The 26,886-nt window shown below is 47.2% G+C and overlaps 1 protein-coding gene and 2 long non-coding RNA genes across 4 annotated transcripts in view; 2 read left to right on the top strand and 1 right to left on the bottom strand.

Moving 5' to 3' along the window:
- LOC130379104 (homeobox protein Meis1-like) overlaps positions 1-19,184 on the top strand; it is a 36,965-nt gene extending 17,781 nt beyond the window's left edge. The window contains exons 9-13 of the mRNA XM_056585714.1: positions 2,194-2,270; positions 8,582-8,640; positions 9,794-9,883; positions 10,405-10,479; positions 18,832-19,184. Coding sequence (XP_056441689.1) covers positions 2,194-2,270; positions 8,582-8,640; positions 9,794-9,883; positions 10,405-10,457 — 279 coding nt within the window. The 3' untranslated portion in view covers positions 10,458-10,479; positions 18,832-19,184. The remainder of the gene's footprint in view (positions 1-2,193; positions 2,271-8,581; positions 8,641-9,793; positions 9,884-10,404; positions 10,480-18,831) is intronic.
- A 2,676-nt stretch (positions 19,185-21,860) lies between these two features.
- On the top strand, positions 21,861-24,172 carry LOC130379399 (uncharacterized). Of its 2 annotated transcripts, none has more exons than XR_008895114.1 (4): positions 21,861-21,947; positions 22,691-22,760; positions 22,864-23,018; positions 23,326-24,172. It is a non-coding gene; the product is annotated as an uncharacterized LOC130379399 (long non-coding RNA). The 2 variants fall into 2 exon arrangements; XR_008895113.1 differs by lacking the exon at positions 21,861-21,947 and adding an exon at positions 22,028-22,129.
- Positions 23,532-24,307, bottom strand: LOC130379400 (uncharacterized). The gene is made up of 3 exons (XR_008895115.1): positions 24,098-24,307; positions 23,865-24,013; positions 23,532-23,650 (listed from the first exon to the last, which is right to left on the bottom strand). It is a non-coding gene; the product is annotated as an uncharacterized LOC130379400 (long non-coding RNA).
- Between the last annotated feature and the right edge of the window lie 2,579 nt (positions 24,308-26,886).

The following is a 26,886-nucleotide window of genomic DNA, read 5'->3' as shown; positions in this document are numbered from 1 at the left end:
AAAGCCCTCAGTAAGAGGAGCAGAGGAGGAGGAGCCGTGACTGAGGCTGTAAATCTGACGCAGCCACATTGTGATTAACACTCTGTGGCAAATCAAAAGGACTTTGGGAAAATGACCCACTAGCAGATCACATGGATAACAACAGACAAGCAAATGGGACGGTAACACCGGATAGCATTGTGTGTACGTGTGTCTTTGTGTGCGTGTACATGTGCATGTGTTTCTGTGTGTGTGTTTGCCTTTCTTTATGTGTGTGTGTATGCCTGTGACTGTGTTTGTGTATGTCTTTGTTCGTGAGTGTGTGTGTGTGAGCCTGTGTCCCTGTTTATGTGCGTGTGCATGTGTTTTTTTGTGTATGTGTTTGTGTGTATTTGCGTGTGTTTTTGTGCGTGAGTCTGTGTCTTGGTGTATGTGTGTGTGTCTGTTTGTGTGTGTGAGTCTGTGTCTCAGTGTATTTGAGTATGCGCATGTGTTTTTTTGTGCATGTGTTTGTGTGTATTTGCGTGTGTTTTTGTGCGTGAGTCTGTGTCTTGGTGTATGTGTGTGTGTCTGTTTGTGTGTGTGAGTCTGTGTCTCAGTGTATTTGAGTGTGCGTGTGTGTGTGTGTGTTTGTGCGCTTGAATCTGTGTCTTTGTATATGTGTGTGTGTGTGTGTGTGTGTGTATGTGTGTGCGTGTGTGGGTGTGTGTGAGTTTGTGTCATTGTGTGTGTACGTGGATGTGTGTGTGTTCGGGTTGGGGGTGGGGGGAGAATAAAAGACTTAGTTTCCACTGAAGAAATGGATGTGGTGTAGCTGGAGTGATGGCAGTGTGGACGTAATCCGAGAGCCCTTTGAGAAGACAGCGCTGTAAGAGGAGGACAGAGCTTCTCAGCGTCAGAGTTGTGGTGGTTTGAGAACAGTCAAGTCGTTTTTGTATCCTGTATAATTGTTTCACAGTCTTTTTAAAGGACAGTAGGGCTGTGCATGTTTTATGTGTAACAGCTGGTTGCCATACACACAAAGCCATTCAGAGCCAACACAAACAAAGGAAAACTATAGTTGAAGCACTAGGCGCGATAAACACGGGAATCAAATGAATACAATGTCAACACAAGCATCATGAGCAGTGAAACAAGAAGGGCTGCACCAATCAAACGGGAGCGCCTCTCAAAACATTGAGTGCAGCAATGAGTGTGCCATTGAGTTTAGTGGCGTGGAAAGGCCCACGGTGTGTTTATTTCTCCTGGGTTGAGCTGGTTCAACAGCAGCACACTAAGGCCCCTCCAAACCCCACCACGTTGTGTTGAGGAGGTGGAGGAGGTGGAGGTGGAGGTCAGTTTGGAAGGAAATCCAATGAAGTCCAATACTTTTTGACTTTTTTAGGTGTGGGCAGAGGGGTGTTTTAAATGTACAATCTCCAAGTATTTCAAATAATTTGAGCTCATTCAAGTTTCTGGTGTGTTCCTGCTTGAACTGTAAATGGATATTTACATTGTGAAATATTAACACAATTCAGAACAATGGCTATTTTGGTCGAAATGTGTTTGATGTTATTTAAAATAGAGCACAGCACACCCAGGTATGCTCTGCCATACAAACATCATAAATACTATGTGAAGATGCTCCCACCACATACTTGTTACCGTTTGGAGACAGGGATGGGGAAACAGCAGATTACAGAAACACATGGATGGATAAAGTCTTGCTGGTCCTTTTCTCTTCAGGGAGAGAGACATAGAGGCCTCAGGGAGCCTCACAGCCCCAGGCCAGGTCCTTATCCCCCACTGTTAGGGAAACAAGCCGTCTTAGGGCTCATCAGGAGCAGTTGTAGCGTAGCATTACCCCCCCCCCCCCCCCCCCCCCGCCCCCTACAGCCTCCCTAATTAATGGAGCTGTTTCTCCACTCCACTAAACTCCTTAATTGGCTCAGCATTTCTTAACCATTAATTATGCTCCATTTCATTCTCCCCTAATGAGTCCTGGCCACGCCTCTGTTTTCACCAGTGATTAGCAACCGCTCTTTGACTAGCACTCGCTGACGCTAACAATTACAACAACAATGTCACAAAGTTATGCTGGGTCTTGTTGTTCTTGCTCGCTACCATTGCTTGTTTTGAAATGCTTTTTTGCTGCTCTCATTTAATATCTCTCTCTCTCCTCCTTTCCCTCCCTCTCTCCCTCTCCCTCCCTCCCTACCCCTCTCTGTATCTCAGCACCCTTATCCGTCGGAGGAGCAGAAGAAGCAGCTCGCACAAGACACAGGCCTGACCATCTTGCAAGTCAACAACTGGTGAGTGAGGGCCCCTCTCCTGTGGGGCTGTCCTAGGACCAGAGCCACGGCCTCCGGGCCCAGAGCCAAGCCCCCCGGGACCCCAGGCTCCCTGTGGCTAATGATTTGGGAGATTATACCTTAGGGGCCCTTTAATATTTCCCTCCCCGCTGTTTGCGGGCGGATCAGGTCATTAGAGGGTGTTTGTTTGGACCGGGCGGGGGGAGTTCTGTTGTTTACTGATCATATGAGCAGAGCCAGTGGGGAACCAAACTCAACAGGTTGGTCAGTGTGCACCCAAAACGCTGACTTTGACAGTAAGCTGGCCGAAATACATAGCAGTGAGGGATAATTATTCAAACCATAATGTCCACCATGGCCATTTTCCTAAAATCAATGTAAATATAATGAATGGAATATTTACGTCAACTAGATCACAGCCTTGATATCAAATTATATGTTCAGCTCCTGGTGACATCCCTGAATCAAAGCACATATAGGCCTATATATATGTATATATATATATATATATATATATATATACTAAGCTTCCCCTTTCCTTGACTCCTAACATTCCTGATGGAAAAATAATAAAATAAAGGTTGGCTGTCCATGCTCAGCACTAGCTGTTGTGAGAGCCACACACACACACACACGCACGCACGCACGCACACACACACACACACACACACACACACACACACACACACACACACACACACACACACACACACACACACACACACACACACACACACACACACACGTACACAGGCACACACACACACACACACACACACACACACACACACACACACACACACACACGTACACAGGCACACACACAAATACTTACACAGGCACGCAGACACAGACACACACACACACACACACACACACACACACACACACACACACACACACACACACACACACACACGCACACGCACACGCACACGCACACACACACACAGACAGGTGCCAGAGTGCATGTTGTGCGAGTGGGGCTGTAGCATGCTCAGCTGCACGCTTCTCCTCCCTCAAGGACTCACACTCATGCCTGGCTCAATGCCGGGGCGTGCTAGCACTCGGCTAGCGCTCTGCTAGCTCTGCTGTACCATGAAGAGAGAGAAGCCGATGATAGGCAGACAAGAGGACATGTTTTCACCACAAGGATCAGTAGCATGGCAATATTACATTGATAATATATATATATATATATATATCATCATATATATCACTGGCTACTGACCTTGATGGAGAAAACATGCAAGTCCAGTTCATTCCTCAACTCTGCTGGCTTCTGAGGACATTAATAACCCCCCACACAATACTTAAACTGTTGCCGTGGAAACTCCTCCTGAGGTTTTTTCTTCCTTATTCTGCTTAATGTGGGAGTGGAGAAGGGAGGCCAGGAACAGACCACCTCTGTGAGAGGAAACCATCTCAGGACCATCGCGTCTCTGACATGCTGGTGTTCATGTGGAAGCCATATACAGTATACAGTATATTTACACACAGAATACATACTTAATACTCATACATTTATTAAAGGGCCTTCTGCATCTGAACGCTCAAGCTGAGATCAATTCAGTGGTCCCTGGTTTCACTGGGAAGCAGTAGTCACCAGAGTAGTTCTTACTGGGACCCGGTAGACACCAGTGTGGTTCTTACTGGGACGCGGAAGACAACAGAGTGGTTCTTACTGGGACGCGGTAGACACCAGAGTGCTTCTTACTGGGACGCGGTAGACACCAGTGTGGTTCTAACTGGGACGCGGTAGACACCAGTGTGGTTCTTACTGGGATGCAGTAGACAACAGAGGGGTTCTTACTGGGATGTTCACGTGGGACCAGCAGGGAAACGCTTGAGAATAGTGAGAGAACTTCAGTGTGACAACATACACATGTCCTGGTGAATTTCTGCAGAAGGGCAGTACAGTATATGCTATGTCCTCTGACTGCCTCTCTCTCGCTCTGTCTCTCTTTGCCTCTCTCTCTCTCTCTCTCTCCCTCGCTCTCTCTCTCTCTCTCTCTCTCTGTCTGTCTGTCTCTCTCTCTCTCTCTCTCTCTCTCTCTCTCTCTCTCTCTCTCTCTCTCTCTCTCTCTCTCTCTCTCTCTCTCTCTCTCTCTCTCTCTCTCTCTCTCTCCCTCCCTCTCCCCCTCCCCCTCCTCACCCAGCCATCTTGGTGTCGGCTGGTCGCTGGTCGCTGCCAGTGGCTCAGCTCATTTTTGCTGTGTGTCATGGCTCTTTGCGTTTTTCAGTTTTCTGCATGATGATATAGCTAAGTGTGTAGAAGAATGTGTTGAGTGTATAATGGGAGGCAATTGAGTGTGTGTGTGGGGGAGGGTTAGGTGCATCTGCGTTTGTGTGTATTTGTGTGTGTGTGTGTGTGTGCATGTGTGTGAGTGTGTGTGAGTGTACATCTGTGTGTGTGTGTGTGTGTGTGTGTATGGAGGGGGATGGGGTGTAACGGGTGTAAATGGCATTTTCACGGCAAACAGCTGGACTGGTTTATTTAAACATACCCAGGGGGGGGGGGGGGGGGTTGGTGCAGGGGCGGCATGGGGGAGGGTAGGTGGGCTCTGACCTGGGAATGACACCCGGGCAGGGCGGAGTCTAGGCTGTTTAATGGAGTAGTAGAGGAAGGTGGAGGTGGGGCCGGTGGTGGAGAGAGGCTACTGCCAGACTCAAAGAGAGAGCTGGGGCTGTTTGAAAGCCCAGGAATAACGGTAAACAGAGCCCAGACCTCAGCCCCACGCCCGCACGCCGCTCCCCCCCAGCCCGCACCACCAACGCGCGCCAGCGAGCAGACGGGTGAGCGGTCCAAGGGTGGCCGCGGGCATCCGCCCCCCCCCATACCCCTATATCGTAGGGACATTCTGATGCTGCTGCAGCGCTAGCACCCATGCTAATGTAAATGTGTCCCTGTGTAGCTGTCGAGACCCCAAACATTTACATGTCTAGTTAAGAAACACTGAGTAGAACATACACTCTTTGGATGATAAGTAAATGTATAATAAGTGATTAAAACACTAGAGCAGACAGGTGCTGTGTTAACGCCTAGATCCAATGTCAAGCCGCCGTCACCCATTGTGTGGGGAGGAAAGGAAAACAAACTCACAGTCGTTGGCAATTTATGAGCCATCTAGCTGGAGGGAGAATGGGGCCGCTATTGTGGGAGACAGGGGGCTGGGGGTGCTGTCGGGCTGGGTGGGGTGGGCCTTCGGCGCAGGGTCCCATAAACGCAGCCCCGCAGCGGGTCACCCAGGGGTGAGCGTTTAACTCCCTGAAGGAGGGTGCAGCCTCCCGGCCCCTGAGGAGCATCTGATTGGCTGCCAGACGGGCGGAGCCATGATGGCCGGTTGTCGGGCCCCTGAGAGCACGGGGGCCAGCAGGCCCTCGCTCTCTCCTCATCTCCTTCCTGCTCACCTCCTCCCTCCTCACCTCCTCCCTCCTCATCTCCTCCCTCCTCACCTCCTCCCTCCTCACCTCCTCCCTCCTCCCCATCTCACCTCCTCCCTCCCCTTCTCTCCCCACACTGGACTCCTTTTCTACCTCCTCATCCTGTAGATTTATTTCTCTGTTTGCTGTTCCTCTCCATTGTCCTTCCTTCCACGTCTCTTTTTACTTTCAGTCCGCCATCTCTTGTTCTACTTCTCTTTTCTATCACGTGGGCCCTTTAGCCCTCTCTCTTGTTCCCTGTTGCTTTCTTTCTTTTATTCTCTTTCTTTCTTTCATCTTTCGTTCTTTCTTTCTCTCTTTCCCCACTGTTTACCCTCCTCTCCGCTGGCTCCGTCCAGAGAGCTGTTGGTCACAGCGTGTCCCCGGCTTTGTGCTGCGCTGGGCATCCCGTCAAACTCCTGCTCCTGTGGGGGTTTTTGGGCCCAGTTTCCTGTCTTGAGACGGTGGCACCTCTACGTGATCCCCCTCTGTTCTCCTTGCATCTCAGCCCCAACCTCCTCTTCTTCCACCTCCTCCTTCTCCTCCACCTCCTCCTCCTCCACCTCAATCCCACCTCCTCCTCCTCCTCCTCCACCTCAATCCCACCTCCTCCTCCACCTCCACCTCCTACTCCTCCACTTCAATCCGACCTCCTCCTCCACCTCCTCCACCTCCTCCTCCTGCTCCACCTCCTCCTCCTCTTCGTCCTCCTCTTCGTCCTCCTACTCCTCCTCCTCCACCTCCTCCTCCTCCTCCTCTTCATCCTCCTCTTCATCCACCTCCTCCACCTCTTCCACCACCTTCTCCTCCTCCTCCTACTCTTCTTCCTCCTCCTCCTCCTCCTCCTCCTCCTCCTCCTCTTCCTCTTCCCGCCCGCCCCACTCCCTTCTTCCTCCCCTAACTACTTCTGGCCTTTTTCAGCCCGGTGAAAGGAGCTCTGTGGCTTTTGTTTTTTCCCTGAAAAGGAAACGGGGGTCCCCCCATACCCCCCCGCCCCCCTTGCGGGGGGACATAAATCAAGTGGGAACCACTGAGCTCTCAGTCGGGTAAAGGTCAGGAGGGGTCGACGGGCCGTTCAGGAGGCTTTCTCTGAGCCCGTCCAGAGCACCTCCTCTCTCTCTCCCTGTGGAGGGGGGAGGGGGTATTGGTGAGGCGCTGGAGTGTGTGTGAGTGTGTGTGTTTGTGTGTGTGAGTGTGTGAGTGTGTGTATGTGTGTGTGTGTGTGTGTGTGTGTGTGTGTGTGTGTGTGTGTGTGTGTGTGTGTGTGTGTGCGATTGTGTGCGTGTGTGTGTGTGTGTGTGTGTGTGTGTGTGTGTGTGTGTGTGTGTGTGTGTGTGTGTGTGTGTGTGTGTGTGTGTGTGTGTGTGTGGACGAGTGGGGGGGGGGGGGGGGGGGGGGCACGAAGGTGCCAGGTCAAAGGCCATGCATACCAGGATGACAAGCTTTCAAGAGTATACTTGAAGGGGACTGATGTGTATATGTGTGTGTGTGTCTGTGTGTGCAAATGCACTACAACTCTGCAAACAAGCCCAGCTCCCCCCACCCTGAAGTCAAACCTCTATTAGCAGGCAGAGCTCGGGGCAGGAGGCTCTGATATCAAGGTGCTGCAGGACTCTCTACCTCAGCCTTCCCTGAGCAACACGCTGTCTAAAGCTTAGACAGCATGCGGGCCTGCTTCCCCCCACGCAGAACCCTGACAGAACCCTAACCCCAACACAGAACCCTAACCCCAACACAGAACCTTAACAGAACACTAACCCCAACCCAGAACCCTAACAGAACCCTTACAGAGCCCGTACTCTAACATAACCATAACCCCAACACATAACCCTAACAGAACCCTTATCCCAACCCAGAACCCTAACCCCAACACAGAACACTGACAGAACGCTAACCCCAACACAGAACCCTAACCCCAACACAGAACCCTAACAGAACCCTTACAGAGCCCTAACTCTAACAGAACCCTAACCCCAACACAGAACCTTAACACAACCCTAACCCAACACAGAACCCTAACCCCAACACAGAACCTTAACAGAACCCTTACAGAGCCGTAACTCTAACAGAACCCTAACCCCAACACAGAACCTGAACACAACCCTAACCCAACACAGAACCCTAACCCCAACACAGAACCCTAACCCCAACACAGAACCTTAACAGAACCCTAACATAACCCTATCCCCAACACAGAACCCTAACATAACCCTGACCCTAACAGAGCCCTAACCACAGAAGCCTAACAGAGCCCTAACCCTAACAGAACCCTAACCCCAACACAGAACCCTAACAGAGCCCTAACACCGATACAGGCTCATGGGGTTGCTGCAGGGTCTGTGGAGACGTGACGATGTGCTTCATGTAGATCACCAACGGGCTTTCAGAATATTATGAGCCATGGTTTTAGCAGTGATCTCTCACAGGGTGTTAGACCAGCACGGCTCTTAAAGACGCATTGTCATGTTCCACTGGACAGCATCTGACCTCCTCTTTACACTAAACTGTCTCGCCTCCCTGAATCAACATGTATGAATATAAAATAAAAAGTCTTAAAAAAAGGCTTGAGGCTCCAACTGCTAGCAGAGGAGTCATGGTCTGCTTTTGGCTGATTGATGTCAATCACCAAGGCGATAAGCACCCTCTTCACATGAATGCACAGAGGATGCAGCCCAGTATTGAGATGTGTGTGCGTGTTCACCAGGGGTCTTGGGTTTGAGTTTGGCTGGGACCGCAGGCAGCATTAGATGAACGCTGAGCTGGAGATGTTTTGATTTGAGTTCATGTGAAAGGAAAACTGGCTTTGTTCTGTGGAACATAAACATGAAATAATTTGCTGCGCGCAGAAACCACTTCTAACCCTCACACGTCATTCTGCTCTTCTTCAGGTTCATCAACGCCCGACGCAGGATCGTTCAGCCCATGATCGACCAGTCCAACAGAGCAGGCACGTTCTGCTGATATAAGTTTGTTTATTGATTCCGATGTATTAATTTATTAGGATTTTGATCTAATAGTGAGGCACTACGTTGCCGGTGAATGACCACGATACTTAAAAAACGACCAGATTTAGGTTTTTACTATTTGCTGCCTTCCCTTCGACTTTGTGCTTTCGAATCCCAATGCTTTAGTGTTTTTTGAATAAATAAGCCCGCCCCCTTCCCCTGGCCAACCTGTTACATTTGGTGCTCCCTGGACCAGGGGCTTAGCCCCCCACAGTGAATGGGCCCTGAAGCCCCAGAGATTAGCCCCGGACAAAGAGGCTAATCGCTCCGACCGGCCACTCCATTTAACATTTGAACCTGGGATTAAAACAAATAGAAGCGGGCAGGAACCCAGATGAAAACACAGGCGCTGGCCCGCTCTCAGAGCCATTAACCCTGGACCCACTTTAAATGGTGGACCTGTGAACAGTGGCTTGGGAGGGGGCCTGCTCCACAAAACACTCAAGGTTGGACCGTGTGCCCATAAGTACCACGATGTAAGGGTCAGTGGCCCGGTATCGGCCAATAGGAAGAACCGGCGTACATACAGATGATCCAACGTCCTTCACACGCATGTATGAGACATGGCCTCGTTATACTGGAGAGGTGACAGCCCTCAGCAACATGTCAGACGTTCACTTATCATGAGCAACATGTCATCATTTGATTAGAATGCTGAGTTTAAAAGAGATGTTATTGAATTGAAGTCTAATGTAGGCAGAGGTGTTCCTCAATGTGTCATAATGAGACCAGTCCTCGGGTTACCTCATCTAAATAAACCCTGTACAGAATAAGGTCTCCAGGTCTAAGTTGTGCAACGGGCTGCGCCACATAGAGCAGTTATGGAAGTCGAAATAGAACCAAACCAAAGTAGGTGCGGGAGATGGAGAATGAGAGAGAGAGAGAGGTAGCGTGAGAGAGAGAGAGAGAGGTAGAGCGAGAGAGAGAGATGGTAATTAAAAGTCGTGACGGGAGACAGTAATCATGGTTTCCATGTGTGTATGTGCGCGTGTATGTGTGTGTGTCTGTGTGTGTGTGTGTGTGTGTGTGTGTGTGTGTGTGTGTGTGTGTGTGTGTGTGTGTGTGTGTGTGTATGTGTTGCGTGCATCTCCACAGTGAGCCATGGCGGCCCCTATACTCCAGATGGTCAGCCAATGGGAGGCTTCGTCATGGACGGCCAGACACACATGGGAATCAGGCCACCTGGTAGGAAGTGGATTGCGTAAAAACACACCCACAAAAATACATGTGTACGCATATGTGCCTACACACACAGACACACACACACACACACACACACACACACACACACACACACACACACACACACACACACACACACACACACACACACACACACATACAGAGTCCAAAAGAGAAGTGACACACACACACACACGCACCCACACACCCACACACAGACACACAGAGTCCAAAAGAGAAATGACACATGCACACGCTCACACTTGTTCTATTTGCGTGCCCCCCTGTTGGGAGGTGACATGAGGTTGTCTCTGTGTTGGAGCCGCGGGCCAGACGATTCTCAGACCCTCAGACGTCCTGTAATGGATATAAACCACAGCGTTATCACACGGGTACACACACAACATGGAAGGAACTACTAGTTCACTGAAAACACAACTAGAACAAAGTTTGATTCAGGTCTCTGTGGGTATGAGACAGTAACGTGTGTGTGTCTGTGTGTGTGTGTGTGTGTGTCCCTGCAGGAACCCTAGGCGGCATGGGCATGGGCATGGAGGGACAGTGGCACTACATGTGAAGCCCTGGCTAGGGGCCCCTCTGTAAGTAGCACTCTAACACACAACCACACACTGCACTACACGGGGCGCTCGCTAGGGGTCTCTGTATGACATCAGTATAATTATAGAAACTAGAGTTTTCCCGTCCCGTGCTCAACCTCTACTTGTAATTAAAGCAAGGCATTAATGTGGAAACCCCAGTCGATAATGTGACAAATTTGAGAGCGCATAATATAATAATATTTTTGCCTATAATGTTACAGCGTATAACATTCGCTCACCACAAATGACTCTTAAAAGCAGTGTCAACATTAAAATATTTTTTAACCATTCAGCAAACAAAAGGCAACAGGCTGATTATCATTTAGGGGGCCACTCAATGACATGCAGAGATCATCATCAACACGCCAACTGAAGTGGTGTGAGAAATACCGACCTGCTATTCCTCATTCATATATAAGGTAATTTACATTTCCTAAGGAGAAAATACTACCTCAGTATTATTCAGGAGATTTTCAGGGTACAAATGTCAGGATATATTCACACATACGGCCCATCAGGAGAATATCAGGACTTAAACGTGTGTCTGAAAGCAGCTTGTGTGTGAGCATTTGATTACATTATAAAATTGGTCAATTTATGGTAACAGGGGTAATTGTTCAAAGGAAAGTGTGGTATACTATGCATGCAAATCAATTATTGAATAGCTTATCTAGCTATCTCTTCCAATGTTCTGGCCAAGACAAGCAGCAGTAACCTACAGTCGAACATAGCATACAGACAAAACATAAGAAAAATATTAAAAAACTAAAACAGTCCGCAGGGGGGAAGGGGGATATCAATATTGCAAGACATTTCGGGAGGCTCAAGGAAGACAGTACTATTAAGTTTGAGCAACAAAGTCTAGTCTTGTGGTGGACTCTATAGACATAATTCATCATACTGTGTTATTGACATGTTTTCGTTGTGTTATAGGGACACTGTCATATTATGGTGTTTTCCCAACAAGTAAACATAGTATTTGAGTTCCAGAAAACATGTTTTTGAAGCTGTTTGCTGGAAATAGCTTTTAGGAAAAAAAATCTTGCCTACTGCTATTCCCCTCTGTTTCAGTCCCTTCAGAATGCACTGTTTCTGGTGTCTGTAGCTTTAATGCAAATGAGCTGCTTCCCATTGACCAATGAGCTGTCAGACTGAACCACAGAATCGAGGAGAAGGGATTGTTGCCATTTGTGGACTCCTGGAGCTCTATATCTATATCATATAATATAATATATTAATATTAATATTATATATTGGTATTTATATAAAATTATATCTAATATCACGACCAGAAGCTATGTATGCCTCGGATGATATTATGAATTATCATAAAGACTGTGTCTGAAGTTTCTGGCACTTCCACAACAAGTAAAGACTCATAGTGGGGGATATCTCGGCAATGGCTGAGAGGAATGGAACTTTGGCCTTGACTCTCTGAAGTCCATGAACTGTGACACGGAAGAGAAAGAGAGATTGCACTCCGGGAGCTGAGCTGCCGGACTTGCCGCCGTGCTCCCCGCGCCGGAGCTGCCGGACTGCCACCGGACCTGCCAGCTTCGGCGGCCGTTCAGCTCCCGGAGCAGCCGGAAAGCTTCGGCCGCAGTTCAGCTCCCGGAGTACACCGCCGGAGCTGCTGGGCGGCTTTGACGGTGGATAGACTGAGCTATCCCCACGGCAGTCCGGCAGCTCAGCTCCGGGAGTACAATCCCTTTCTCCTCCATGTCTCCTCCTCCTGCCGCCAAAGCTTCAGCAGCAGTCCGGCAGAGAAAGGGATTGTACTCCTGGAGCTTAGCTGCAGGGCTGCCGCCGAGTTACCCCCGCCGGAGCTGCTCGTCGCTGGTCCACAAAATCTCAGCTATGCTCTGATTGGAGGGATGTAGGGAAGTGGGCGGTAACATTCAACTTCCTACGTAGGAGGGGGTGCCGAAACTGACTCGCTTGTTTTGTAACTGTAGGCGGGGTACTTTCAGTAATGCATATCTCACTCCAAAAATCATGTCCAGACTTTTTTCAAAGTTTTTATGCATGTGGGAACACCAAAGACCAAAAACAACACCCCAAATCCCAGGAAAAGTGTTGTTTACATAATATGTCCCCTTTAACGGTTTTTAAATGACAAAATGAACGACCTGCCGTTGCTTGTCGAGGTGAGAAATTGTCTCTTCCCTTCTTTTATCGCAATTTCTACAGTCTATAGACAGAACCTATAGACAGTCTTACCTGGGTGAGTTTGTCGACGGCGGAACCGTGTGTTCACACCAAACGTGATGGGGCGACAGGATCCCATACAAAGTGAACGTATAGACGCGTTTCGGGCAAATTTTTCGCGAGAGAAAACGGGCGACAAGTTTTGATTTGTCGCGCCACACTTTTTCCGTGCCCAGGCGAGCGCGTTCACGAGAATTTGTCGCGCGAAGTTCAAATATTTGAACTTTGACGCGAATTTCGCGTGATGACAGCCAATCAGCGTTCAACAGCGTGGCCACTGAGTCACATGTGTAACTCAGTGCAGTCCGGGACTCCGGGGTGAACTGCAGCATCGAGGAGAAAGTGAATGTTGCCGTTTGCGACTCCCGAGCTCTATATATAATATAATAGTATATAATATAATATTTGTATGCATAATATCATGGCCAAAAGCTCTGTGTGCCTCCGGATGGCCGTAGCGCGGGGAGCTCTCATAGGGATTGGTCTTCTCGGGGTTTCTTTACCGGCGTTGCTATGTTTCCGGTCTTGTGTGTTCCAACGGTTTATTAGGTAGGCCTATCTAATAAATCTCTGTCTATTCAATACTTCCACAAGTCTCTCCCTCTTCCACAAAAGGTAAAGACATGCAATGGTGGTTATCTTGTTGTGGCGCGACAAATTCGACAAAACTTGCACAGCGACAGATCATGATGTGGGGCGCGACAAAACTTCGGCGACAATGCGAACGGGCGAAAAATTTCGCGTTTGGTGTGACTGTGAACACACAGTTACGTTTAAAAACATAATGTCTTACCTGGGCGAGTGTTTCACTGCGATGTGTGCGTGTGTTCTTACCTGGGCGCATGTGTCGATGGCGGAGCCATTATGTTTTAAAACATAACGTATTACCTGGGCGATTGTCGCTGCGGTGTGTGCGCGTGCGTGTGTGTTCTTACCTGCGCCTGTGTCAATGGCGGAGCCGTTATGTTTAAAAACATAACATCTTACCTCGGCGACTGTGTCACTGCCTTTGCCTTGATGTGCGGTGTGTGCGCGTGCGTGTGTGTGTGTGTGTGTGCGCTTCCGTGTATGTGTGGCTGCCTTTGTCTTGACTCGGGGTGTTTGCGCTTGTACGCGCGAGTGTTTGTGTGCGTGTGTGTGCGTTTCCTTGTATGTTCGTGCACATGTGCGTGTGTGTGCGGTGTGTGTATGCGCTGGGTATGTGCATGCTTGCGGTGTATGTATGTGTTCGCGCGTGCTGTGTGTGTGTGTGAGCTGCAGGCTGCTTGCCACATGCGCACATGACCAACTTGAGTAACTGGTGCGACAGGCCTGCTATTATAGTAGATAAGATACTTATCGTAGACTCACGGTATTTCGATTTGCTAGACCTTTTCTCACAAATGCTATCCATAAATCCTTCCGGGTCATGGCTCATTCACACAGTCTGGACACGACTGTTCCTCACTAACGATTGATACGACTGTTTCTCCCAAATGATTGACACGACTGTTTCTCCCTAACGATTGACGCAACTGTTTCTCACTAACCAGTGGTGAAACATCGCCACGCTACCACCACTTTATAGACAGGCTAGGCCTGTAGGCACGACAAACTGAGCAGACAACGCTTCCATAGTGAAAACAAACGCCGCCCACCAAAAAGAAACATGCTGAGAAAAAAAAACTACACCCGTCCCTTACGATTGACACGACTGTTTGTCCTTAACGATGGACACAACTGTTTCTCCCTAACGATTGACATCAAACTTTTGTAAGCGTGCAAGACCTACCCCCAGAGACAGACTGGCACAACTGCGATTGTGACACTGATAAACCAATCAGGCTTCACTTTCCACACAAGGATATCTTTCCCTGAGTCTCCGTAGGTCTACGCTGCATCCATCGTTTTCTTTTCCAACGTCCTAAAATGGCGTCCCTGTCCCTTCCTTCAGAATCACTCCAGCTGTGACAGAATATTGCTGACTGAAACACTGGCTGGGGCATGCTGGGTTCATAGTAATACGATATAATAGCGTCACAATTATTTGAACTCTTATTCCTCCATAATACTGCAGAGTTCACGGATAACAAACAGCCTCATCAAGGCTTCCCAGTGGTCTACCTCCTACCTCACAGGCATGAAGCAGAACAGGCCAGCGTGGCATGAAATATTACCCAACCGAGGGACCAGCTTCCCCAAACATGGTTGGGAGAAGCAACCGTGTATTTGTTCAGTGTGATGACGGAGATGCCAGTACACCACAACACCACACCACCATAAGCTGTACATGTGTTGTGTACTTGTACACGTCCTATCACCACATAGAAAAAAAAGGTTGAGTGTGAACCTCAAGTACAATACCAGCTATGTATATGCTGAATTAAGGCCAAAGTATACTACTCAGACTCGTAATACGTAATAATTACGTAATCCGTAATCCAACTCCGTAACCACGGAGTTCTCCGTCGTGATGTCGGATACGCAATGCAATTCGCCGCCCGATCGATCTTATATGTTGACTATAAACCATGTAAATAGTTTTTACATGGTAAAAACTATTAAACTTCCAAAGCTTTACAAATCTTATTTGGTGTTTTATTGGTCCTTAATGTGCAAAGTAAACAATGGACCAATCACAGCCCTTGCCGTCTCCGTTGCGTCGACGGATAGTTAAAAAATATTGATGCGCACGTAAGCTACGGAGAGGGTCTCTGACAGGCTCTCCGGCTACAGAGAGAGCTCTCCGTCTCTATGTACTGCACTTTACGGAGGACTATATACCGGCCTTAAGAGATCTAAAGCGAAGCTACATCCCAAAGATTGGTTGCACACATTGGCAGACACTAAAGAAAGCTTGTCTAAATGTCATGTCTAAGCATGGACGTTGAGGGCCACATTTTATTCCCCTGCTGGCCCCACGTTGACGTTACGGCCCTGATGGATGCTGCGGATCCAGAGGTCAATTAAAGCTAAGAGGTGCTTTCTATATTCTCTCACTTCCTGTTGATTAAATTGATCATAAGCGAAAGAGCAGGGGGTGGGGGAGGATAATGATTGGCTCTCTCTCTCTCTCTCTCTCTCTCTCTCTCTCTCTCTCTCTCTCTCTCTCTCTCTCTCTCTCTCTCTCTCTCTCTCTCTCTCTCCTCATCTGATTATGGGGTTGTTACTCCGTATGTAATTTTCATTAAGCCCGGGCATACTTAGCGCAATTAATCAGATGCTTTCTCCACTTCTCCAGTCAGGACCCCCGCCTCTCGGCTGGGAACAGACCAAAGACCACTCCGGTTAAGGGGGGGTGGCCGGCTGGGAACAGACCAAAGACCACTCCGGTTAAGGGGGGGTGGCCGGCTGGGAACAGACCAAAGACCACTCCGGTTAAGGGGGGGTGGGGGCTGATTTACCCTCAAGGATTTCTGTCTTTAATGTTCTGGGCCCGGCAGGCAGGGGCGGCGCCAAGCGGTTGCTTGCCGTTGCTATAGCAACCCCAAGCAATTGCTCAGAAACCCCAGAGCAACCCCTGATTTTTTGACAAACTCAAACAACATATTTGAAATAATGCCATTTTCCGTAAAATGGTATTAAATAAGTTCAACTAAACCTATGGCCGAATGCGGTACCCGTCACCATACCGACCAATCCTGTCATATGAATCACCAGATTAAGTGCATAAGTGAGTAGCGTCAAAATTTCAGGGCCGTGACTGTCGTTCAAATCCAGTTCCCGAGCGTTGGGCATGCGCACACTCTGTAAGTGACATGAACAGATTAAAAAAAAACATACGCACAATTAACACAAACTATCCCAAGCAATATGTACAATATTAATTAATTATTATTTAATGTACATGAAACAATAATTTCATTAATAGCATAGTCTTACGAAAAATAAATAACATTTCAAATATGCGGACATCTCGCGGCGAGATTATCAGTCAGAGATGTTCGTTGCCGGCTCGTTGGCGCTTAAAAAATATGGACAAGTTTTTACTATTTCGAAAGAAATCAAGTTCAAACACGACTCGCGATGGCGAGGCTGAGGATGGGCTCGTTAATAGCCAGACTTGTGTTGGACTTGGTAGTTGTTCGGAGGGGGGTTATGCTGAGGTCAAGAAACGGAAGAAAATATTGTAGCCTACACAGTTCTGAATTAGCAATACAATGTTATCACATGGTTGCTAGCAATGTTGGTGTGTTAAACCGTATGGATAAAGTGGAATATTGCAAGAAGTCCTGTGATCAAGACATCGATTTAAGGTAGGCCGTTTGGTTATTAAGTTTGCCCGTCGCAGCATATTGACTTGGGGCCCATGTGATTTGTTTTGAAGTAGAACTAGATTATAGGTTTGGCTCATGCCAAAGGATGGGTTTATCGTAGCCTGGTATGATCCGCCCTTAATAGAAGTATTATGAAGTATAATAGTATCAACAATAATAGCAACTATTGTATTAATGTTCCACATAGGCCTACATTTGAGACGTATCGCGCAACTAATGTGAATGCTTTGGAATGTACCGTGGCGACGGTGGGTCTGAGATGTGCAATTCACCACTATTGACAGGACAGCTAACCTTGTAGTTGGGGGACTGCTGACGGGCTGTTGATTGAACTATGTTGTTTGTTATCGTGTGGCCGCAGTGCCACCTGGACTAGCAGTGAATGTGTACATGCCGCTGGGCTATTTTCATGTTGGCCTTCTTAAAGATCTTCCTCTATATTGTTCTATGTCTTTACGTCTTTATGTCTGTGCGTGTGTGAGGGAGAGGGAGAAAGATAGCGCACGTTGAACTGTCAAATGATACGATCACACTCAATCACAGTGGTGCGATTAGTCTGTGTTGTTACTGTACTGTAAACTTGCCTCGTACGGGACCGCAACCACCCCAACCCATGCCGAAAATGTCTTCCCGGCCGTGTCTCTGCCAAATTCAGGTGTTTTGATCAAGGTTTTTTTTTTTTGACCAGCAACCTCTTGAATTCATACAGCAACTGTTAAGCAACTGCAACAAATTATTTCTGGCGCCGCCACTGCCGGCAGGTCAATTGAAGACCATTATAGGACCCCCCCCCCACCACTGAACACACTCCCTCAGGCCCTTGGTAATTAAGAGTCTTGCCTCTTGGGAAACAATCCACCTGTCAGTTGGGCTGTGCCATCCCGAGCCAGCCAGCCATGTGCCCCCCTATCCCCGACACACCCTCCCCCCCAACCCTGACACACACACACTCCGACACACACATACCTTGAGCTTTTGGGTTCCTGGGCGTCTGGAAGCAGACGTAGATTTGGAACAGCCCCTCCCTGCCAGCAGACCACGCTGTACTTAGAGCTGCTGTTGGATCCTTTCTGACCCACAACTCCCACCTCCTTGACCTCAAGGACTATCCCACCTCCTTGTGTGTCTCCCTGCAGTAGTGGGGTGACCTTCATATTTGATATAAAGTTCCCCCTCACTCAACTCTTTCTTTGTAAAGGGGGGGGGGGGGGGGGTCTACAGCGTGGGTCTGGCCTCAGGGAGTCACTCTTACGGTCCCCTAGAGGGGTCTCTCCACACAGTGATTGGTCCGGGGTTCATTCAGACCAAGTGGTCTGTTGAGACCCAGTGGTCGTTTGGTGAAAATGACCCGAGACCTTTTCATTTTCTCATGTCAAATGTACACATGTGACAGTTCATGGATTAGCAGAGACAGTCCATACATGTCTTTTTGTTTCACTTGGATGATTTGGAGGAAACGTGCTGGCCATACAGGGAATCTACTGCTACTGTTGACAGCTGAAATACACGCTGCATTGCTGTTATTAGGAGTGCCTTGCTCTAGGGTGGTGGGGGAGGCTTGTCTGAAGGATTTGATCTGCTGGGAGGGGTAGAGGTGACTGGTATAGGGACTGAGCTGAGCACTGGTCCATTATCACCATGCGGGAGTGGAACTGGTCAGTGACCGACGGGTCAGGGGGCGGACGGGGCAGGTTGGGGGTCGGGGGGAGGTTGTTAGGGTTGTACACACCGAACTGCGGCTCAGAACAAGCTGCCTTTTTGTACTGCAAATCTATTGTTTGAAATTGCGACAGTCCCCTTCCCCATTGGATAAGGACGGAGTGGCTGTGGTCTCCACGGAGTCTCCAGCCCTGCTGCCTCACTCTGACTCTTGTGTTTGTCTCTGCAGGGACTCAGGACTACACGCAAGGCCTGGCCTGGACATCCTGTCATCCCCTCCCCCTCAGAGCCCCTCTCTCCCGGCAGGCCGGTCCAGAGAGCAACCAGCCCCCCCCCAATGGACACCCTGCCCTAGCCTTGCCTTGGCTCGCTGTCAGCAGAGCTGACATCAAACGCCTCCTGAAACCAGGGTTCCCCCCATGGCATTTGAAGTGTGGGGGACCATTGTTTTCCAAACACCTCCTGACCTCTCCCTCCGTCTCCTACGTGAAGACCCCTGGCCCACACTGAGGGAGGACGGCGAAAACCAAAACGTAAAGAGAAAGCACGTTGTAGATGAGCATGTAGAGAGGGTGCTGGAGATGGGGGGGGGGGGGGGGGGGGGGGGGGGGGGGGGGGGGGGGGGTTGTTTAACTAGCCCGGTAACTTGTGTTGACAAGCAGCTCAGCTGATGTCTGTATGCTTTCCAAGGAAGGGGCTTATCAAGGAGACCAGCATGTCTCCACCCTTTTGTGGAGAGGATGACTCTGATGGATCCAGCTCTTTGGGGAAAAATGGACAAGGAAGAGCTGCAAAGTGGTGGGCTCCTCGCTGTAGCTCCATGGTCTCCCTGGACATAGACAAGAAGAGACACTTTTTCCACAGGCTCTGGGGTGGCCTTTTGCATATGATGCTGTTTTCAAACAAGGATTTGGTCTTGTTTGATGTTTCACACTGTGTGTGTCTTTTTCGTAGACTTTTATCTTCACTTGATGTCTATGAATCTCGTTACACCTAAAATGATAATAAATATATAAAAAAAAACGTTTGTTTGGTTCTTCAAAGTGTACGAATTGAAAGAAGTTATTCTGCTCCATATTGCATAACACCTAAACAAAACCCCTTTAAGGCTAGCCTGTAGGGTTAGGGGATATGATGTTCACACATATCACTGGACTATGTGTATAGAAGGAGACGTGTGTATCATATACTTAAAGCCAGACGGCCTCTTCACATCCCCGTAAATTAATTCTGCATTCACTTCATTAGCTTATGACATAAAACTTATGATTGGTAGGCCTAATAGCCATCCACAAAGTGAGTCTAGTGTGCGAGCATTATAGGTTAAACTGTGGTAGAACAAAGAATAATTATATATGTATTTACAGAGAGAGAGAGAGAGAGAGAGAGAGAGAGAGAGAGAGAGAGAGATCAATATGCCTAGCCTTCTCTATCAAGGATTGAAAATTTGTAGAAAATGGAGGAGGCCATCGCCAGGTAATTGGTCACAGGCTTGCAGTTTATTGATGACAGCCGACCATACTAGCACCCAGTTGAAGATCACACAAAGCTCCATAGTACAGTGGCAAGCACCCAGTGGGTGCTGCAGTACATCTTACAGAATAGGGGGAAATTAAAAGCCACACATGGATCAGAAGCGTCTGGATGAAACAGATCGCCGAAGCCTTTCCCATTCCAGTTAGGCCGACGGTCAGTAAATCTTGGCAAAAGGATCCTCAAAAGAAACAGAGTAGCATCAGAAGGAATGGGAACACATTAGCTCTACAAACGCATTTTTAAGAAGTCAAAGAAAACAGAGGAGCTTTGCAGCTAAAAAGCTTCAGCTAAACACCTAAATGGAGAGATTAGTTCCCCCTCACGCTCCAGTTGGCGCCCTCAATAGACAAGCTCTCCAATCCCCTGGGAGCTTCCTAGATAGTCCTACTCCTTCTGTCCTCCACTCGGTCCATAGGCCTACTCCTCCTGTCCTTCCCTCCACTCGGTCCATAGGCCTATCCTCCTTCCCTCCACTCGGTCCATATAGGCCTACTCCTCCTTCCCTCCACTCGGTTCATAGGCCTACTCCTCCTGTCCTCCACTCAGTTCATAGGTCTACTCCCCCTGTCCTCCACACCACTCGTCCATAGGCCTATCCTCCTTCCCTCCACTTGGTTCATAGGCCTACTCCTCCTGTCCTCCCCTCGGTCCATAGGCCTACTCCTCCTGTCCTCCAACTCACTCAATCCATAGGCCTACTCCTCCTGTCCTCCCCTCGGTCCATAGGCCTACTCCTCCTGTCCTCCAACTCACTCAATCCATAGGCCTACTCCTCCTGTCCTCCACTCGGTCCATAGGCCTACTCCTCCTGTCCACCACTCAGTCCAAAGGCCTACTGCTCCTGTCCTCCACTAGGTCCATAGGCCTACTCCTCCTGTCCACCACTCAGTCCAAAGGCCTACTGCTCCTGTCCTCCACTCGTGCTACAGGCCTACTCCTGACTTTCTCAATGCCAGCGACCACAAATACCTGCTTTATTTTCTTTAAAATGAATGCCTTATTTTGGACGCTGGAGAATTGGGAATTGTTTACTTTATCATTAGAGGCCAGAAGTCGAAACCAAACTACCCTGGCTCTGTTTAAACTGTTATATTCATTCTCGGGTTTAAAGGGACAAACGGGGGAAATCATTTCTCTAAAAAGTTCCCACCCCGACTGCAGCATGAACCGTATTCAACTGGCCCGTTTCTCCACCTGGAGGTGAAGTCTCGTGTGTGACTGCCCTCTCCAGGGGCTTAAATGAACTGCCTTGATCTCGGTTTGATATGCTGATGAAATGGGCCGCTAAGAGACTCCACGTCGCGCTTAAAATTTAAAAGGCTGAAAATTAAAAATACATATATGATATATAAAATTGCGCGGAGTGACTTTATGGGATCATGGCTTGTCAAACCCTAAACCATGACGGGCGCCTTAAAGGTGACATATTATGCTATTTTCACAACAAGTAGACATAGCATTTGAGTTTTCAAAAACATGTTTTTGAAGCTGTTTGCTTGAAATAACTTTTAGGAAAAAAAATCTCGCCTAACGCTATTCCCTCTGTTTCAGTCCCTTTCAGAATGCGCTGTTTCAGGGGGGTGTAGCTTCAATGCAAATTAGCTACCATCCATTGCATTTGGACACGCCCTTCTAACAAACTGTTACCATGGTTACGGAGAGAGTGTACCCGTAGCATGTGAAATTAGCGGACATGGCAGCTTCAGTGGTTCAGCCATATATGTTCGAACCTGAATCGGATCCTGAAGAAGGAGAGGAGGCTCCTGCAGATCCTCAGACTCCAAGAATTCAGCAGGATGCTTCTGAATGGTTAGTCAAAGAAAAACTTTCTATTTTTTATGGAACTTTTCAACGTCATTGTCTGAGTTTCCCGCATAAGTTAGACGCTAGCTGCTGGCACTAGATGAAGAAGACATTAGGGTTGACGCGGTGTGGACATTTTCACACCGAGTAATACACTCGCGTCAACACCGGTATTACTGAGTATACAGGTAGGCCTATAAACTTTGAAACTAGGTCAACCGCCATCTTATCCGTCAACTCTCCTCTCAGTTTGTGACAGTGTCTGAATCGCTGTCTAATCAATACTTCATTCACTGCCTCTTCCGTGTTCATTAGAATATTATGAATAGTCTGCGTTGGGTTCAGATGCTTGAATCAGACGATTGCAGGGACAGACCCTGTGATTCAGTATGCATGGTAAGGTGCTCTTGGAAAATATGTGACATAGTAGTAGTGCAAACGAAATAAAAAGTATAGTAGCCATCTTTAGAAGCTAGGCGATTATATAGTAAGCCTATTGAATTTACACTAGTTATAACTATATTTTTCTTCTATTTCACAAAACGTGAAATTATGTCAACCAGATGTGTTTGTGTTGTAAACTTGAGAATGCCTAGCGCTACTGGACAATCACCTCAGGCTAGGAAAATGTGGCCATCTAGAGCACGCACCAATCTCAGACGTGGGAGCTATTATTGGTTGCAAATACTGGTATGCCAGGTTTATTTACTTAGCATTATACATGCATTTATTTGTATTTGTTTGTATAGGTGCACATGTGGAAATTGTGCCACAATGCAGTCAGAGCCAGAGAACGTATGCTGTCAGGAGGTGCCTCAGGTAACATTAGCAGCTACCTAACCCTTACCTACACTTATGTTTGCAGTGCATGATTTCTGATAACATGCCATTGCAGATACTCACCTTATGTTATCCATAATAGGTTACAAGACGGCAGGAACAGCTGGATGAAAGGCCTCCCTGTATGATAGACCATCCAGGTGTAGAACCGGTTTGTCTAAATATGTTCTCGCTGCAGAACGCATTCAACATTTACAGAGCTGACGACAGTCCTTTGCGACTACGGGGGATAGTGCAGTGAGTTTTACCTATAATAACCTACTTGACTGTTCATACACAATAAACTAAATAAAGTCAGCCAATGCCACAATTTCACATCATATTTTAACATATAGCCAATTTTTTTCATAAGCAGATACGCATATTACGCATTAATTCACATAAAACATTGTACAGATACAATAAACATTTATTGAACGCAGTCATGAATATTTGTGCATTTAAATACAGTATAAGTGAAGAATTCACTGAATTCAATGAGAAAATGTGAACAGAGTTGTTGACATTGTAGAACCTGTTGACTAACAATGTTACATTTTCTCAGTCGTTACAGGTATTTAGCCTATAGAAATTTTGTGAGCTGGTGCTGGGGCTTCCTTGGGCGGAAGATACGGGTTGTTATCCCATCATGCGTTGTTCTTCGTATACACCGGGAGTTTCCTGACGCCCATGGAAGATAAGGAGGCTTCAAACCACCCTCCCTTGATTGAATCTGGAGGCGTAGCTGGCGATGACCTCCACCTTGTCTGGATGCTCATATTCTGAAGACAGTTCCGGCGGGATGTTTATCTTCAGAATCTCTGCTCTGTGCGATGCTGGGTCGACAAAGACCTTCTCCATGATCATGTCCATCAAATCATTCACATACTCTGTGCAACACACACAAAAGGGAATCACTAGTTACTAGATTATTCAACAACTGTTCATGCATTGACATTTTGCAATTTGAATATTTGGTATATTTTCAGGTATTTATGTGCATTTATTTGTTTATTTTATTGTGTTGGAGTTTGTCTCATGTACTTTGTCTCATGTTCAATATAAATGTTTATTTTCTGAGTAAAATTAAAAGTTGACACTTACGGAATGTCGCCTCAGTCTTCACTGGTTTGGCTCTGCACTCTCCCTTCCGGGCCATAGGAAAGGTCAGTCTGAACATAAGATCCCCTGATGACGTAGTGGCTTGTCCTCAATCAAAATGCTCATTGTAATGCAGTGCAGCCAGGTAGAGTCTGACATTAAAAAGAAAAATCAAACATGGAAATAATGCAAGAAATGGGAAAATGTTCACAACAAGTAATCTCAGCCTAATTTACCTGCACAGCATTCCTAGAAATGGATAGACCACATTTTTAGGAGCGAACCGCAGGATCACGGCGTGGAATGCCTCCAAAGAGGACGTCTGGTGGTGGGGACTGAGCTTTGCTATATCCCTCAGTCAGGACTGTTTTCTTGGTCAGCGCCTTCTCCAGCTTGTAGAATGCAGGAGTTGCTGAAAGACAAAAATATCATACATTATATCCTACTTATTGGTAAGTATCCTAATTATTGGTTGTACCAAAGTCCTTGAAGGACACAGTAGCCTGGACAGCTGTAACAAAAAGTATATATTTATGATAGCAGGGCATTCTTAGGAATAAAACATGACTGCACTGTTACAGTATAAACACTACCAACCTTCACTTCTGTAATGTGAACGAAGAGTCTTCAAAGAGAGTTGTGTGCCAACATGGTGTCTCTGAGGTGGCTCAGTATTGCAGCCAATATCCCTTGTAGCAGGTAACTCCGATGATGCATGATGCTCTGAGGCCTATCGGGAAAAAAAAGATGTCAACCTTATCTTGCATGTATAGCTCTGTGTCTGTATCAAGCATAACTATAATATACAAATTATATTCACCGTGTATATATAATTACTATAATTACTAATTATAGTAATTATAATTACTATAATTACTACCTCCCTTCCTCTCTCTGGATGGGAGCTTCGTTGGTATTTGAATTGCCATTGTAGCCACGAAATCTGATACTCAGGCCACGTCTATCGAATGACTTATTTGTTATGTAGATTCCGTTAACTGTCTTGCAGTCTCAACAATGGTGACTCCAACCCACATTGCGAACGTTTCCCTATAAAAATCTCGTTCACCCATTGTCTCACTGAATGTATACTTGGTAGCTTTGCAGCATGTGCTCTCTCCCTAGCCTTTCATCGTTTTCAATGGAAAAACTCACGCCACAACACGCACAAGTTCATGCTAATCTACTAAAGAAACACACAGCTAATTATTTGTATACTTACATGTCCCTCGTCTGCAGGTATTCCATGCAAAGTTGGAAGGGACCCCTCGTAGAGATAAAGTTTCACAGCTAATCCTTCCGTGTACTGACCGAAGTTGGTGAAACCGTCAGTCGTAAAGTGGTTATAGCGCAGACCAAAAGGTTTTTGCCAACTGTAGCCGGGACTTCGCCTTCAAGAATGAAATCAATCCACGTCGCTCTTTCGTCCTCTGGGACACGATGGAGGGATTTGTGGACGTCCATACAGCCAACAACAGAACACCTCTTGTGAATCCTCGACATGATCAATTCCAAACATGCAACACAATAGGCCGTATCTTTTTTATACTCTGATTGAAGGGGGGTGGGGAAGTGGGAGGTCATATTCAAATGAGCGCCCCTTCCTACGTAGGAATGGGCGCTGAAACTGACTCGCTCGTTTGGTAGCTTGAGGCGGGCTGCTTCCAGAAATTCGTAACTTACTCAAAAAATCATGTACAGACATTTTTCAAAGTTTGTATGCGTGTGGGAGCACCATATACCCACAACAACACCCCAAATCCCAGAAAAAGTGCTGTTTTCATAATATGTCCCTAGTAGCATAATGTATCTTCATGCTACTTTGAGAAATGTAGCACATTTAAAGTGATATTGAAGTCGTTATTGATGTTGAGAGACATGATACGTTCACATTTGTATAAATAAAAAAACACGAAGACACACTTGTATGTATCATCAGACGAACAATCAATAATTATCTTCAAACAAAGCACTTCTTCAAAGTGCACAGAGAAATATTTTTTTCCCTTTTATGTAAGTCCTAGGCCTATGTGTAAAGTATCTTACATGACAATTAATAATGTTTTGTATTGTTCTACTGACAAAGACTATTTAATGGCGAGTTTTAAATGGATTGATTTTGTATTTCAGCTTTTAGAAACGTGTCTCAGTGACTCAGTTCATCGTGTGGGTTTATGAAGGCAGGTCATGTTAGCGGGCCTCTAATCCCCATGCATAAGCGTTATTGACCGCATGGGCTGTGGACTGAGCTTGTGATTCCAAACGTTATTTCAGGGTCTGGCGTTCACATAATTGATATGTAGGCCTAGGCCTATCTGTCATAGCGTTATCTTCCTTTAAGAAAAAACATAATTTGAGATATACAGGCCTTAATATAATAAATATAATTTTAACACAATGCAAACAATTAAATTGCAAGATCACTGAGTTCTGCACATTTTGTCAGGCACAAATGCACACACACACACACACACACACACACACACACACACACACACACACACACACACACACACACACACACACACACACACACACACAGACACAGACACACACAGACACACACACACACACACACACACACACACACACACACACACATGCGCAACCGCACGCACACACAGACAATTCAAAAATCTCTCTTGAATAAAGCTGAATAAACAAGTTTGACGAGCAGAGATGGATGAAGGTCTGGAGCAGGTCGTCTGAGGAGCAGCGCCTGGTTTGTGGGTTCTGGTCGTCCGTGCTGGGGGACCCTGATTGTTGGGTTCTGTTCGTCCACGTTGGGGGCCCTGGTTGGTAGGGTCTGGTGGTCCGCGCTGGGGAGCCCTGGTTGGTGGGTTCTGGTCCTCCGCACTGGGAAGCCCTGGTTCCTCAGGTCTGCTGGCCTCTGCTTCCACTGCTGTCAATAATTCTAGGTGGGAAAATTAATTACTTTGAATTTATCCATGTTCAAACCCTATTGAATTCAAATGATCAATTAAGACGTTAACATATCATGGTGTAATGCTTGCAGAGGTGTCAA

Source organism: Gadus chalcogrammus, chromosome 3 (assembly GCF_026213295.1).
Source record: "Gadus chalcogrammus isolate NIFS_2021 chromosome 3, NIFS_Gcha_1.0, whole genome shotgun sequence".
Lineage (NCBI taxonomy): Eukaryota > Metazoa > Chordata > Actinopteri > Gadiformes > Gadidae > Gadus > Gadus chalcogrammus.
Note: the sequence above shows the minus strand (reverse complement) of the source record. Positions and strands in the feature narration are given on the sequence as shown.